The sequence below is a fragment of the Labeo rohita genome, chromosome 15, assembly GCF_022985175.1.
Source record: "Labeo rohita strain BAU-BD-2019 chromosome 15, IGBB_LRoh.1.0, whole genome shotgun sequence".
In the NCBI taxonomy this organism is placed as follows: Eukaryota; Metazoa; Chordata; class Actinopteri; order Cypriniformes; family Cyprinidae; genus Labeo; species Labeo rohita.
In genome coordinates, this window is record NC_066883.1 from 32,358,074 (window position 1) to 32,374,724 (window position 16,651).

The 16,651-nt window shown below is 33.1% G+C and overlaps 1 protein-coding gene across 5 annotated transcripts in view; it reads left to right on the forward strand.

Moving 5' to 3' along the window:
• stim1a (stromal interaction molecule 1a) overlaps nucleotides 1-16,651 on the forward strand; it is a 44,304-nt gene that overhangs the window by 8,780 nt on the left and 18,873 nt on the right. For all 5 annotated transcript variants that reach the window (XM_051129258.1, XM_051129260.1, XM_051129259.1 and 2 more), the window contains exons 3-6: nucleotides 883-1,013; nucleotides 6,679-6,793; nucleotides 10,358-10,469; nucleotides 12,382-12,497. In XM_051129258.1, coding sequence (XP_050985215.1) covers nucleotides 883-1,013; nucleotides 6,679-6,793; nucleotides 10,358-10,469; nucleotides 12,382-12,497 — 474 coding nt within the window. The remainder of the gene's footprint in view (nucleotides 1-882; nucleotides 1,014-6,678; nucleotides 6,794-10,357; nucleotides 10,470-12,381; nucleotides 12,498-16,651) is intronic.

Here is a 16,651-nt window from a genome sequence, read left to right on the forward strand (position 1 = left end):
CTGTAAGTGATTAAAGCATCCACTAAAATGAGTACTTAGAACTTAGTAATCGTAAAATTGCCTTTTGCAACTGTACTACCCTAACTTTACTTCTGTAATTTGATGTGTTAGTGAAACTGGATAATAAACTAGAAAACTTATATGACAAGGCTTTATTTTGTCCATCAGGAATTGTAAAGTTGTAAAAAGTGGATGTTTCATACCAGGATGTAGCTAGTCAGATAAAATAAAATAGTAAAAAAGATAGTAAAAAAAAAATTGTGTTGGTTCATTTTGACATTATTTCTAATTTGTTAAATATTATGTAAAATATAAATGTAATTGCCGCAGGTGTTATGCATGTGTTATTTGCTGTCTTTAAATTAAGTAGTGTGAAATTATATATTAGCTTTATGTCAGCCAATGGCCAAAAATTTTGGCTTTTGGGTCAGGAAAAAAAAAATAGCATAAAATAAAACTAAATAAATAAATTAATTGATTAATTAAAAAAAATACATGTATATGTATATGTGTGTGTAAATGAAGGATACTTGCTATTACAATTAAAACAATGAAGAAATAAAGATAATTGTTTAAAAATAAGGTTTTACTCATTTTAATCATAGTAGTATTACATACATTCTACTGAGCAATAGTAGTGTATTTCTGCCGCAGTGTCTTCATTGTTAAATTAAACTTTTATTTTGACAGGTTGCCTGAATATCTTTAAATTTCTGTTTGTATATGATATGACGATAGTTTTACCTAAATGAAACAGTAAAATACTCACGAAGAGACTCTAAACAGTTCTGGAATTTAATTCTTTTTTTTTTATTTATTTTTCTAAAGCTTGTTTTGTTTTAGTATTTCACTAACTGTGAATGTATTTTTTTTTTTCTTCAGAGCTCTGCCGCATTGATGAGCTTCTATGCCAGGATGAGATCGCCATCCTCAGTTTTGAGGCCATCCGCAGCATTCACAAGCAAATGGACGATGATGCCAATGGAAATGTGGACGTTGCGGAAACCGATGGGGTCAGTGAATTATTTTTAAACCTGCTTTTAAGTGGCTAACTTTTGGTTAGATAGGCAGTTGATTGTCCTTTGTCTCTTCTAGCCTCACACTTTGGATGGTTGATTAAGCTGCTGATTAATTTTTCCCAGTATTAACATTCAAGTCAGGTAAATGAGTAATCTCCAGCAGGCTAATACGTGCCCTGATGCTTGTTGCCACTTGTGATATTAGGGTTATTTTATGGTTTTCATCTTACAAGCTGTCTGTTCATTTACCCTATGGGTGCAGCTGTGATTGCTATTGTTTTAGAAGTGTTTTTCAAGTGAATTTTCTCCAAAAATTCATAAACCAATACAGCTAGCATTCAGCTATTTCTGTTTTAGCAGTTTAAGATTATAGTGCTCAAGTCGACTGCAACCTACTCTAAGGATGGCTGTAAATAATAAGATTTGGCTAATTCGTTCCTGTCTAATGCTCTTTCCACTGATCTGGGCTTGCTGAAACATTAGTACACCATGAATTGTGTCAGCCTGTGTGACGTGGTGCAGCAATGTGTGTCATGGTTGGTGTTATTTTGCTCTTTGGTCTACAAGATGCAGGAAACATTTCTGCAGGAAACCAGAAGCCATCTCACTGTGCTATTCTGAGTCAGGTGGTCTACAGAGGCCATAACCGCTAATTCAGACCCGTGTGTAGGTGTCTTGCAGAAAGAGTGCTCATCTAGGATCAGCCTGACCCGTTACTAAATAAATCCACTGATTACGAGGAAAAAAAACAAAAAAAAACTTGTGCATGTCATTTGTCATGTGTTTTTGACCCTCAACTTAAAGACTTTTGCCCTGCTGGTTATAAGGAATGCATTTGTCAGCATTTTACTGCCAAAGGATATGACATGCAGACTAGTCTTGTGAAATGACATATTTTTGCTCGATTTGGCAGCTGGTATCACTAGTCACATCTCAGATGTCATTGAGATCCAGAACCACACTACAGTAGAACAAATTAATAAGAAATGCTACATACAATGTATAAAAGCACTGGGCCATTCCATGTCACCAGATGTCCCCGGCTCAAATTTTTGATTTTGCTAATATTTTTTTCTGAAGAAAGATAGACATGTATAGTGGTGAAAGCCAAAATATTAAATGTCATGGATGAATATTTACTGAGTAATCCACTATTTTGTAGAGGGGGGTCAAAATGGCAGTTTTCACTTTGGATTCAGAGCCAAATTACAGGGGGGTAAAAATGACTTCAGAAAAATGACAGCATCGTAATGTTATTTTTACACACAGATTGGTAGGTCTGTTGGTAAAATCTGTTGACTTTAGCAATCTTTGTTGCATTATGTGCCAATGGTGACCATTTAAAAATGAGGAAACTTTTCAACACTTCAAGTTTTTGCTTCAAAGTTTGTATGCCTGTAACTCAAGAAGTATTAAAGATATCTTAATGCCCTTTTAGATATTGGTTCTACTTGTATTTCAATATGGCTCCAGGAGTAAATTGTCAAATGTACACATTTCCACTGGTCAAAAAACAAATGTGGGTCAGTTTGCAAAAATATATTACTACTATTCTTTTGAAGAGGAATGTTCGAAGAACAAATAATGATGAAACTAGAGAACAAATAACCATTTTTAACTTGAATGTGGAAGGCTTCCAGTGTCAGATGTTATTTTTAGTTCTACAAAAACAATGTTTGTTATCATGTGATTTTAATTCATCATATAGTGCACATTTTACTGTTTACCTACATTTGATATTCTTCTAGCTATTTGCTTTTAGTGGTTAATGAATCGTGAGTCTTACAGCACATTTACAGGAAAAAGCTCGTTTTCACATTGAAAAACAAGATGGTTAACCATCTTGGCTTTGCATCTTGTTTTGGAGGTTCCTGCTATTAGCATTTTGTTAACTCTGTAAATACTATTTGATGCATGATTTTTTTTTTTTTTTTTAAGTATTCTAAATTATTAACAAAAAGGAAATGCCTGTCGTACACAATACTTAACATTCCTTTTGCCCTCTCATAGTTCATAGTGCTGTGCAATGATTAGTGATTAATCACATCCAAAATAAAAGTTTTTGTTTACATAATGTGTGTACTGTGTACATTTATATATAAATACACACACACAACATTTTTATTGATATAATTAATGTTAAATATAAATATGTTTAATATAAACAATCTTTTTTCTTAATCTCGACTAATCGTTGCACAGCACTAGTTCATACTAGGGATGTCACAATACTCAATATAATATCGAACCGTTCGGTACGACATCCACGGTTCAATGCACGCTTGTGAATTGCGTTTTTTCGGTTTTGAATTTAAATTATGTCCTTGTTTTATTTCTCTCAAAGTTTGCTGTGTGTGTGCCCGTAATTTCACGTGCTGAGATGCGGTAACGCCTCCCCGTTTATATCTGCAAAAACAAAACTTGCAGAGCATCTTCCCTTCTAATGAAATCCTATGATAAGCCTTTCTAAACTTGTTGTCCAACAAAGAGAACATTATAACTTATTTTTGCTTCGCAGCATCAGTCAAGTGTTTGAAATAACTTCCTTTTGTGATCTGATGTGGCTTCTTATCATAGAATGAGGCAGATAATATATTCTATACTGTATGTCGATTAGCAATAAGGCTTACAAATATACTTAATCATTATGAAAATACCCGAGATGGCTTGAAATACACAGATAAACTATATATTATTGTAGACAAGTGTTTATTGTCCTTACATTTCATCATTCAAAACGTTTAACCTTATCTTGTTTTTATGCAGTTACAGCAATAGCGATGACTTCGTCCATATTAGAGATTTCTTGGCTGGAACGTCATCAGTGTTATCTCTTCGAGGCATGTGGTTTTCTGCACAAGGGTGCCCTCTGGCATCCAGTATGAATGAAACCCATCCTATTTTGCATAAAAATCTGAAAAATAATACCTCTCTTAAAAGAAATATTAAGCAGACATGTAATAATCCACGTTTTTTCCAGTGTACAGGAGTATTTTGTTGTTAATTAGATGCAAAAAAAAAAAAAAAAAAAAAAAAAACTCTGTGGCAAGCTATCAGAACTGAACTGAAAACCGTGGTTAAAAGCCAAGGAACGTATTGAACCGTGGACTAACTGTGTTGTTGCATCCCTAGTTCATACTTTTTTAGTTTGTGACCCTTTTTAGAAAGTAAACATAACTTTTACATTGTTAGTAATATTTAATTTATTATAATTTTTTTTTAGAAAAATCATTTAAATTTAATAGTTTTTTTCCCTTCTTCTTCTTCTTCTTTTCCAATTATGAACCACATTTTGTAATATACCTTCTATATATCTATAATCTATTTCATACAGGTTAAGTTAGACTATAAGTTTTAAATGTTTTCCAGTGAAGCTGGATTGTTTTATTATACTGTAATCTCTTTTTCTCTTTCACCCACATTGAGTTAGCCTAGCAGCTACCAATGTGAATTAGCCCACTAGCTAACATTGGGCAGCACTAGCCCACTCAAAACGGCCATGAAAGACTTAAGATGTCTCAACAGACAAGGGCTGTTCATTCTTTCAGCAATATGTTTCTAAGCAGTAAACATTTGCTTTTTATACCATCGCTCTTTTATGAATGATATCCAAAATCTCTGATGCTCCTTTCGAACCGATGGCTGTTTGCCTGAGGAAAGCCGGTCATCGTGTTGGTTGGGTGTCGTTTTGGAAGCATAAGCAGGGCCTACCCCTTCCTGGCATGCTTTCAGTTGAGCGATATGTTGTGTAGGCGTGCTGTCCTGCTGCATCCAGCCTTCTCAAAGCATCAAGGCAAATCCAACAGAATGGCAACCACAGATTTGCAAGCATCCTGGTATTCTTGCAAGAGTTGTTTTTCCAAAATCACAAAATGATGTTTTAATGGCATGTAGTACAGTTTAAAATCACAAAGTGTGACCGTTAGAAATGATTGCGCCACGTTCAGTCGATTTCCACACAGCAGTCTTGCTCATCTTATTCGACACTTGTCTTTGAGTGGGCATGTCGATGAATGTCTTGGCCTGTGTCTGAAACCATGACTCATTTTCTTTTTTTAATGGCTTGGTGACGGCATTTCCAGTGACATTGTGGATTTTAATTATCACCACTGTGGGAACAAAAGCTTATGTCAGTCATAAGCCATTTTGAACTCTGTTAAAACAACAAATTTGAAAAATCTGAATTTCTAGACAGCAGGTGTGGTTGGTCTATCTAAATATTTACATGTTTTTGAAAATCTCCCACAGCGGTTGCAGTTTAACCGAAGTTTGAAGCTCTTTACCGTCTTAAATATCCCATGATCTGCACTCTAACCTTCTGTTGTGTTATGTTGTGTAATCATTTTTGCCACCTGCTGTGTCTGAGCAAACAGAGCCTTTGATCTCTATATGTTCAGAACACTCAATGGCATTAATAGACCCAGAATATCAACATTATGCGTCTGCATGTAAGATAGACCCTGTCCAATGACTTGGGTTGCCTGTTAAATGTTCCCTAGAGTAAATAGTTTATTGTCATTGAATTAAGTTCTGGTCATTTGCTCACGATGGTCAAACAAACGGCCTTTTTCGGTCCAGTAAATTTTCGGTGTGGGTAAGACTATCAGTTTGGAAACCAAGCGACCAACAAAATTGAGTATTGCAGGTTATAGCTGGGTTAAGATCTGAGTTCCTACGTAGTATCTGTTAAGGGTGTAAATTCTTCTGTTATCCATTAGCGAAATAATAATAATAATAATAATAATAATAATAATAATAATTAATTATTATTATTATTATTATTATTATTATTATTATTATTATTATTATTATTATTATTATTATTTATTTTTTTATCATTTAAATTTTTTTATAGATTTTTTTTGTAGAATTATATTTTTCTTTTATTTTTATAATATTGTTTTATATAATCCTTTATATATATATATATATATATATATATATATATATATATATATATATATATATATATATATATATATATATATATATATATATATATAATTTATGGTATTTCATTAAATTTATTTATTCTTTTTTAAATTATTTTTATATTAATTCCTTTTTATTTTTGATATTCTATTTTAAATATTCTATTTTATTTTTATAATTTATTTAGAGCTGCAAAATGATTAATTTGCCTGTTGTATGTTTGTGTACTGTGTTTAATTATGTATATATAAATACACACAACTTAATGTATTTAAGAGAAATGTTATTTATGTACAAATTATTTTTATTTATATTTATTTTATTTTATTTTATATAATACAAATTACATAAAAAATTATAATAAATACATATACTTCTAAATATTTCTTAAATATATACATGAAGCTCTAATTTTATTGCCATCTGATATCTTCAGTATACCATGGTACCACTATAGTACTGTTTAAGAACTGCATTAAGTGTCTGCTTGTCAGTTTGTGCTATTGAAATTCTTCTACACATCCCCATCTCAAGGTCTTTGTTAAGAAAATATAAACATAAATGTCTTCTAACAAGATCTTTATGAAGGAAATATAGAAAATAAATAAATCTCTGCTAGTAGAGAATATTACAGTCACATTGAAAGTCTTCACTTTCATCTGAATTCACTGCTGTCCTTGAGCTGCTAATTGAAATGGATTTCATTTTGTTCCCTGTTATCCAATAGTTTTTAAGAGAGGACCTCAACTACCATGATCCCAAAGCCAAGCACAACAGTTTCCACGGTGACGACCAACTCATAAGCGTGGAGGACCTGTGGAACGCCTGGAAGAGTTCGGAAGGTGAGAGTGACTCTTTCATAATGATCCATTAATGCAGAAAGCTGCTTGTCATGCTTTTCTCACATGCAATGTACAATAAGTTGTACCTTTTCATGAGAAACAGCTCATCGGTTGACCTTTGCTAATGCAGACTCACATTCTTAGAAAGCTTTGCTGATGCTAAAACATCAGAGTCAGATCTTTTTCGGTTGACGGCACAATGTGCCTTGAACTGTACAGCTGGATAAGATGCTGCAGAGAAAATGGGTTAATTATTTAAAATATATTTCAAGTTCATTTTATCATGGCATTTTTGGGCATGTAAAGTAATAACAACATGGTTTTATGTTAAGTTACTTCACCATGTTATATGATGGTAAAGGAAAATGGAACAGTTATAACTGCCTTAATATTTTATTTTACAGTGAAGTCAAATTTTGACTTTTTGTTGTTATTATACATTTTAATTGTTATTTTACAGTGAAATATTACATCTGAATTATTTCTCTTTTTTTTTCTAGTAGTAGCAGTAATAATATGTAATATAGCTGCAAGCACCGATTATCGGGGCTCAAGCACTTTAAGGCATTTAAGCGCATATAAATAAAAACATTATGTAGAAAGCCTTTTTAAAAAAAAATACAGGTCATTTATCATAGGAATATTATGTTTTGTAACGTTTATGACTGTTATAGCACCAGCTGTGGTCTGATCTCCTTAAAACTTTGCATGCTTGTTTAGAATTACCTGCTGCATGTGCTCACCAGGGTTCATGAAGTTTTCAGTGTTCCTTTAGGCTCTATTGACCTAGAGAGTCGAGAGAATTGTACTGCAATGTTTTTTTTGGTTTTTTTTCCCAGATTAAATGAAAAAAATAGGACTAGTTTACAAAATATTTTTTTGTTTGGCAGAAATCTCTCATTTCGTTCAGGAGTTATAGGCATTTTACTAAAAGTGGCTCTGCCCCTTTCAAAAGTTTTGGCGCCAGTTTGCGACAGTTGAAAGTTAACCTTTTTTTGTTTTTGTGATAATAAATGATATTCACTGTCCAGAGAATATTCCTGCACTGGTTTGGTTCCGATCGGGCGAAAAAACCTAGGACTAGTTTGCAAAAGTACGTTTTTAAAAAAATGCGTAATACCAGAAAATTTCGCCATTCAAATGGGGCGAGTCTTGGTCACGTTGTTGGAGGTGTGAGTACTACCATCCCTCCAAGTTTCAAGTCTCTACGACTTACGATTTGGTTTGCATGATCAGTTTTACGTGGAGATCGCTGATCTGTGACCATTCTAACAATTACAATAGAGTTTCAGCACTACGTTAAACCACTAAATATATGTATATCTCAAACTAACATGGTAAAATCATAATACCAGTGCATGGTACTTTTTGTAGGGCTTGTGTTAAGTGTTAACTTAAATGGGCCTCTTAGCAGCAGGAGTGTGAACACTTAGTGAGCCACTTTTCAGTGGTTTTCAACACCTTGTCCAAATCCAGATAAACTCCAGATCTACTCCAGTGCACTCAACATGTGCGTCCTGCTCATAAATATACAGCAGTGAATGAGGCCTTGGTAAAACTAATGCTAAAAGGAAAAACAGTATGCTGCTTGTTGCAGTGTGTAAACTTCTGCACAATGCAGTGCTTATGGACCGAAATGTGTCACAGGTTTGTTTTTGAAAAGAAAAAAGAAACAGTGGTAAATTATTAAGTAACCACATATTATTGTGAAGTTAGAACTCAATAAACCCTACTGAGTTTCAGTGTGAAATAGAAGACACTTCCCATATATTTTGTTGTTACGGGAAAAGACATTTGAGCATTTGATGACCTCATTCTCTCTTCATGAACAAAACTATGCAAGATAACAGAAAACACTAGTTATTCAGCAACCAACTTGCTAGTTAGAAAGGAATATTATCTGCATTATATTGTTTACATTGAAAGCGATAAACGTATTGTGACTGCATCATTGATTATACCATTATAATTGATGCAGTGATAATTTAGTGCAATAAAAGGTTATTTACACTAGCATTTAAAAGGTCAGTAGGATTGATTGATTGATTAATTGATTTGATTCATTCATTCATTTACTCATTTATTCATTTTTTTTTTCCTTCAGAAAATGCATAAATTGATCAAAAAGTCACAGGAAAGACATGTACAATAATGTTATGAAAGATTTTATTTTAAAAAAGTGCAGTTCTTTTAAACTTTCTATTCATCAAAGACTCCTGAAAAAATGTATCTGTTTCCACAGAAATAATACTATTGTTATTTACCTTATTTATATATATAAAATAGCTAAAAAAGACATTTTGAAAATATAGGTTAAAATATCCCTAATAATGAATAACTGAAAACTAAGTCACGCATACTAATTGCACTTCATTCGTCTGGAAATAAAAACTCAAGTTGCAGGGTTACATCATACATGTGTTCGGGTATACTGCACATTTTGGCAAATATTATATTGTTGGATCTGACTATAAACCCTCCACGATGTCTGTGTAGGATTCAGACGTTCTCTCAGTATTTCCTCTGGTCCTCGTTTTCTCTCTCTCTCTTTTTATTTCTCTCTCTGGTCTGTTTTATCCTGCATTGCAGCTCTTCCTCAAAGCACAGCTGAAGAGCCAAGGCTGTGAAAGCTGATCTGTCCCAGCCGAGCAACACACACACATACACACTGAGTTTTGTGCCAGGGTCAGGCGAGAGAGATATACTCTTACAGTGTTTTCATTGAGAGCTGACTGTGTCTGCTTTTTTTCAAATGTGGTGTGACAGTGAATATCTCTGTTATTTATGCCAGTGTAATATTTATAAGCCATTAAAATGTGATGTTACTGGATGGTTTTTATGGCAGCTGTCACTGTGCTCTGTATGCTTTATTTTCGGTGTCTTTTTCCCTTTTCATTCAAATATCATGGGCAGTTTTGATCGCTTAGTGTGTCATTGCCATTGACGGCTGATTAATTGCGACGAATCGTAGCCTCTGGCTAACTTTTTTTTAGGTTTTAGCATATTACCCTGTGTTTCATCGTCAGAATGTAACACAGTCATGTCACATAGAAAAACAAATAATATTTTTAATATTTTTCTAATTATTTTTTATTTTATTATTTATATTTTATTTTATGGATTATTAGTTTTTAATTTTATTATTTTTTATATATACAGGATATATACAGTTCAGTATGACATGAAAGAGTTGGCTTTTACCCAGGATCTCACCAGGCTCATATTGTACAGTCTTACAAACGAAGTGTTTAAAGGGCAGAACAAAATCGCAGTAAGACTGATAAATTCAGCATGAAAGCAAAGCTTCTTCAGAATCAGATACTGGCACTCTTAGTCACACCGCTCTATTCCCTGCAGACCTCTGATGATGTAATGATTTGTTTTTTAAAAACTGTCACGATTCTTACTAAATTAAAAACTCCATTAGGATACTCATTTTAAGTCAAAGCCACCCACTTTTGGTCACACACTGTATTACGCAGTGTTTATCAGCTTGTTTTGATAAACGAATTCTGGTGATGTTCATGAATTTGGCCTAATTCTAGCTTTGTTTCTGTTCCCCAGTGTACAATTGGACAGTGGATAAGGTTGTGGTGTGGCTTAGCGACTACGTCGAGCTGCCACAATATGAAGAAGCCTTCCGGAAATTGAATTTCAATGGTACCTCCATGCCCCGGTGAGTAATGTGCTTTAAAACATGCAGTGTTATTCTATGTGTTGATGTAATTTTGACTAAAACATGAAGCCAGGATGGGACATGTCAAGCAGTCACGCCCTCTTTTTTTTTTTTTTTTTAAATAGCCAGGTTTTTCGTTTATGTCACAGCTTGGGCCAGAGCCAGTGAGCTAGGAAAAACTGTTTTTGACAGCGTATGACAGCCACAATCTCATCCATTTTGCTATAAAATATGGCATTCTGTGTAGAATTCAAATGGGTCTGATACGTTTTGTGGTCTGTGCCAACTCACGCATGCCATTCCCCTATATAGTGCACTACTGTATAGAAAATACAAATTCTGTGAAAAGGCAACCAATTTCAGCCACAGCTTCAGGGTCTATTTATAGTGTAGGGGCGGGACGCTTTAGATTCTAGAAAGCATTTGATTGGACAGAAACTGTAAAAGTAAATATTTTTTTTATAGTATTACATATAATATAAAAATATATGTATTATTTTAATTGTGAATTATATGTATATATAATTATATGTATACACACATGCATACACACTACTGTTCAAAAGTCTAATGCACACAGAGGCTGCATTTCGATCAAAAATACAGTCATAATGTGAACGATTTCTATTTTGATAAATTTTAAAAATGTATTTTATTATTATGATGGCAAATTAGAATTTTCAGCAGCCATTAGTCTAGTCTTCAGTGTCACATGATCCATCAGAAATCTTTTTAATATGCTGATTTGCTCAATAAATATTTCTTATTGTTAGTTTTGCAGTTATGCTACTTTATATTTTTGTAAAAATGTTGATACATTGCTTTTCAGAATTTTTTGATAAATGGAAAATTCAGAACAGCATTCAAAATAGAAATGTTTATACATTGAAAATGTCTTTACTGTCACTTTTGTGCAATTTAATGTATCCTTGCTGAATAAAAGTATTAGTTTCTTTAAAAAAAAGAGTTTGCTGACCTTTAACTTTTAAATATAAAATTTATACAAATCTTTTCTGTTCCAGTGTAATATGCACAGACAACTGGAATTTATGCTTAGCCGTTTGCAAATCTGTTTCTTTTCCCCAAAATTAGTCATTTGTGATCCTGGGCCATAAAAGTAGTCTTAAGTAACATGGGAATATTTGTAGCATTAGCCAAAAATACATTGCATGGGTCAAAATTATCGATTTTTCTTTTATGCCAAAAAATCATTAGGATATTAAGTAAAGATGATGTTCCATGAAGATATTTTGTAAATTTCCTACCATAAATGTATCAAAACTGAATTTTTGATTAGTAATATGCATTGCTAAGAACTTCATTTGGACAACTTAGATTATTTTTATTTTTTTATTTTTTTGCACCCTCAGATTCCAGATTTTCAACTAGGATAGGGCAATATTTGGCCGAAGATACAACTAACAAACCGTACATCAATGGAACGCTTATTTATTCAGCTTTCAGATGATGTATAAATCTCACTTTTAAAAAATGACCCTTATGATTGGTTTTGTGGTCCAGGGTCACATTTGTGCTGTTTTGTGATGCAAGTAGTGAAGAAATTAGGCACAGCAGCTTTACAGAAAAGAGCAGGATGTAGTAAATACATTTGAGACTGTGTGTTCTTAACTTCTGACATGCTGATAAAATTAGCTTGGTCCGTGTGTGAAGGGAGAAACTTGACACGTGTCTTAGCAGAGCATTTATTCTGCTTTTAGTGAGACAAGAATTACTTGACATTCTAAACTTGACTGTGAGCATCTTTCATGAATTTAAATCTATGTATTTTGGTCAAATGTTTCTTCTTCAGCTCTGAGACTCAGTTTTCTATTTGACTCAGTAAGTCTGGACTCCTATTCAGAACACATCTGCTGCACTTTGATATTTATTTATTAATTTTTCTCTTTTCTAGATTGGCAGTGAAGAATGTCACTCTGACACAGACCGTCCTGAAGATTTTGGACCGGAGTCACTTTCAGAAACTACAGCTCAAGGCTCTGGATACGGTTCTGTTTGGAGCTCCTATGTGTGAGTGTGGTTTACCTTAAATCGAACCAAAGCCATAAATCCTGCCACATATATTTTCTAGAAATGTTTTAGCGATCCAAACCTTGTGTCTGCTTAGGTGTGATTGTTTCAATGTGTAATCTCTCTTTACCTTTAAATATGTTTAAACGTGAGCCAACTGCTGAGGTGTCTATCCCATCAGATGACTGACAGGCCACTAAAACATGCAAATAAGCTCAGAAGAACATGCTTATCTACTTTGGCTTCAGACGTCTTGTAGCGAACTGCCAGCAGTTGTATTTAGGACTGGCGTCTGAGAAACAGCCAACTGTTAGTTTGGACTGGCACTTAACGGGAAAACTCTCTATCGTCCAACATGGATTTAGCATTCAGGATGTATTACTGTTTAAAGCCTTTGTATGTAGTTATGGTTTTTAATTAGTCAGTAGTTAAGAGCCTATGATTTCCGGAAAACATGGACGAAATCGAACAATCCAGTCATAAAAACTGAATTTATAGTTTAACGCGGAATGTCACGGAATTGATCAAAGTTTGGACTAATTAATTAAAAGTAGGTCATTACACTTTAATCAAATTGCGATATGGACTAGTATCTGTAAATATTAAGCCGCAAAAAGACTAATTAAATATGAATCCTGCATGTTCTGTGTCTCCCTGTCTGAATGGCTCAGTTTTGTTTACTACTCATACTGAAGCGCGCTTGATGCTCGTGGTGATTTAAGCGTTTGCCGTCTCATTAAATGAGTACATAAATACATGAAAGACATTACACAAAACTAAACACAACAGAGAATTTCTGAAATCGTAAGGCTGTTGTAAGAATAAAAAAAAAGTTTTTTATGCATTCAAATAATTAGACATGCTAAAACAATAAGAAAAGCATGTCAAATTAAACCGTTAATTTGATGAGAAAAAAAACAAACATTTAATTGAGCTCTAAACATGTAATTTTTGTTTAACTTGTAATAAATTGATGTTAAATTGTATAATTTTAATGATTTTAATTAATTAGACATGCTTTTTGATTAATACAATTTTATTTAACCATAAAAAAGTACAGAAAAATTAAAATGGAAAAAATGTAATCCAGAAAAATTAAAACAGAAAAAACGGAATTTGGCAAAAAATGGATTTCATAGGGCCCTAAGTAGTGAGTTTGACATTGGTAATTTTTTTTTAATGTTTATGGAAGGAGTGTCACTTTTTTTTTTTTTTTTTTTTTTTTTTTTTTTTTTTTTTTTTTTTTTTGATCAAATAATTTAATCCTGTGGTGAATTTTCAACATAGTTATTCCAGTCTTTCAGAAATAATTCTGATATGCTGTTTTATTGCTCAAGAAACATTTTATTATTATCAGTGTTACACACTTGTGCTGCTTAATATTTTTGTGAAAACAATGGCACATTTTCATCAGGATTCTTTGGTATTGTATTTAACTATATTTTTGGTTAATTTAATGTTGAATAAAACAATTTAAATAAAAACAATATATTTGAACAATAATGTATTATAGAGACCTAAAACAGGCTAACAATAGCACTTTCTAGCTGGCCCTAGACCAAAAAGCCATTTCTTCCATTTATTCTTGTATGGTGGTTCTTTTTTGTTTTTTTTTCCTTTAAATGTTCTTTGAGACCAATTATCCAGCATCCACGGTCTTGCAAGGCTCATAGTCATCTGCTGTAGGCTGAAGGCGAAGGCTTGAGAGCTTGGATAGGGAGGGTGTAGACGATCGCTCTGTATTCTGAGCACACGTCTTTGGCGCACTGAACGGATGCGGCCCGTCGTGTCTAGCCCACCAATGCTGGTGTACTGGTTCGGCAGGTTTAGAGGTATTTGCAGAGGAGAGACCTTTACGATCCTTTCCCTTTCTTTTGTTCATCGATGCCTTTCGTCTTTACACAAATGCATGTTCCCATGTGCACGTTCTTACACAATCTATTGCATTCCTCGGAGTGTTATCTAAAGAATCTGCCTTGACCTGGAAACGGGATCAGTCTGTGCCAGCATGCGCGCTCTCTGTTTGCTGACCATCCATCAGCTCGGAATGCACGTCACAGATTGTACAGTAATCCTGCGATGAGATTTGATTTACGCCACACCCCAGAATACACCAGGGCTGACATAACCATGTGCTTCACATGCCTTTTGTTATAAGCGAGAACAAAGTTGTTTTAGTGCTAGAATGAGAGTGTTTGACATTTTATGATCTTGATTTAGCACAACACTAAATGTTTTGCTCAGAATGGCGTTCCAGGTCTGGCCAAAGCACTTGTTTTTATTAGTTATGTGACATGTCTTCCCTTCTTTTATTGGCATTGTTTATAAATATTTATTTTGAATTTATAGCTCCGTGACAGTGAATTGGCCCAAAAAAAGCTGGGTCATCCTGTCAGAGATGTTGTGAACAGTGTGCAGGTCTTCTGTTTTTATGTTATGCATATATTTTTTGCTTTTTGTACGAAAGAGCTACCTTGTGGTTTATAAATTACAGTTTGTCGTACTACGAAGACATACTTCCCTACTAAAAAAGTAACAGATTTAAAATGTATTTGGGTCCCACTTTATATTAAGTGGCCTTAACTACAAAGTACTTACATTCAAATTAATTAATTGATACAATGCACTTATTGTGTACATGCATGTTTTTACAGTGTAATTAGATTTTAAAAATACCTGCATGTAATTACATCTGTAATTAATTTCTGTAATTACATTTATAATTACACAGTTGACCCATCCCTTACACCTTAAACTGCCCTTTAACCTACCCATATCACCAGACCCCTCCCTAAACCCATAACCACATCCCACCTCAATAGCAGCAAAAGTGTTTTGCAATACAATATGACCACATTAAGTACATTGTACTTACATTAAAAAGTAAGTACATAGTAGTTATGGCCACTTAATATAAAGTTGGACCTAAAATTGTAATTGAACTTTATGTGGAGTATTGTTTGTGCACAATGCACATTTCTTAATATTCTTAATAAGCCTAAAATGTGTTTTATTGTCACTATTAATGTAGATTGTATGTTCTTTAAGTATTTTTAATTTAAAGACATTAAGACATAAGATATTATTTAAAGTGTACCTTAACTACTTGCAATAGTTTTTTTATCTAACACTAGTAAAACACTAGTATACTTAAATACATAATATTTTGATTCATAAATTCAGTTGTAGCATTTAAAAAAATAATAATAATATTGGCGTTTATCAGCCACAATATGAAAATAAGAGTTTCAATATTAATATTGAAGATATATATAATATTCTTAGCAATGATGACAGGTATTGACAGAGTTAAAAGAAATGTGCATTTGGTTATTTTGAGTACTGATGTTTCTTTTGCACACATATTAACATTTTGGTTTACATACACATCGTTTAATGTTGTGGTTTTATGAAAGAAATTAATACTTTTATTTAGAAAGGATGCCTTAGTTGCAACTGAGTTGTAACTGAAAGTGACAATAAAGATTATATGAAGATGTATAACATTACATAATATTTATTTGAACTAAATGCTATACTTTTGAACTTAGTTCACCACAGACTCCTAAAAAGATGTTTTATTGTTCCCAAAAACATTAAGCTGCTCAACCGTTTTCAGCATTAATTATAATAATACATTTTTTTTTTTTTAAACAGCAAATCAGCATACTAGAATGATTTCTGAAGGATTCTTTGACACTAAAGACTAGAGTATTACATCACAGGAATAAATTGCATTTTAAAAAAAATATTAAAATATAAAACATTATTTTAAGTTGTAGTAATATTTCACAATATTACTCATCAAAAGAGATTTCTTTCAGAAACACAAAAAAATCTTACCAACTCCAAACCTTTGCTGTATATTTTCAGCAGACGGATGTTTATTGATCACTGCATCACATCTCACTCCAAGTTTTATCGGTCTTTCTATTAGAGTGAGGATGGAAAATTGCCAAGTTCTTGTTGTAAGAACCTAAACTGTGAATAACTCAAATGTTACAAAAGTCTACAATCTCAAGTCTACAAACCCAGCAACCTTCATTTTTTAGACATTTGCATTTGACATCCCCTACTGTGGTTCCTATTAGAAAAAAATATCTGTCAGCCATCAAGAACAGGGAGTCACAGACGGAGGGTCTGTATGTGGCAGA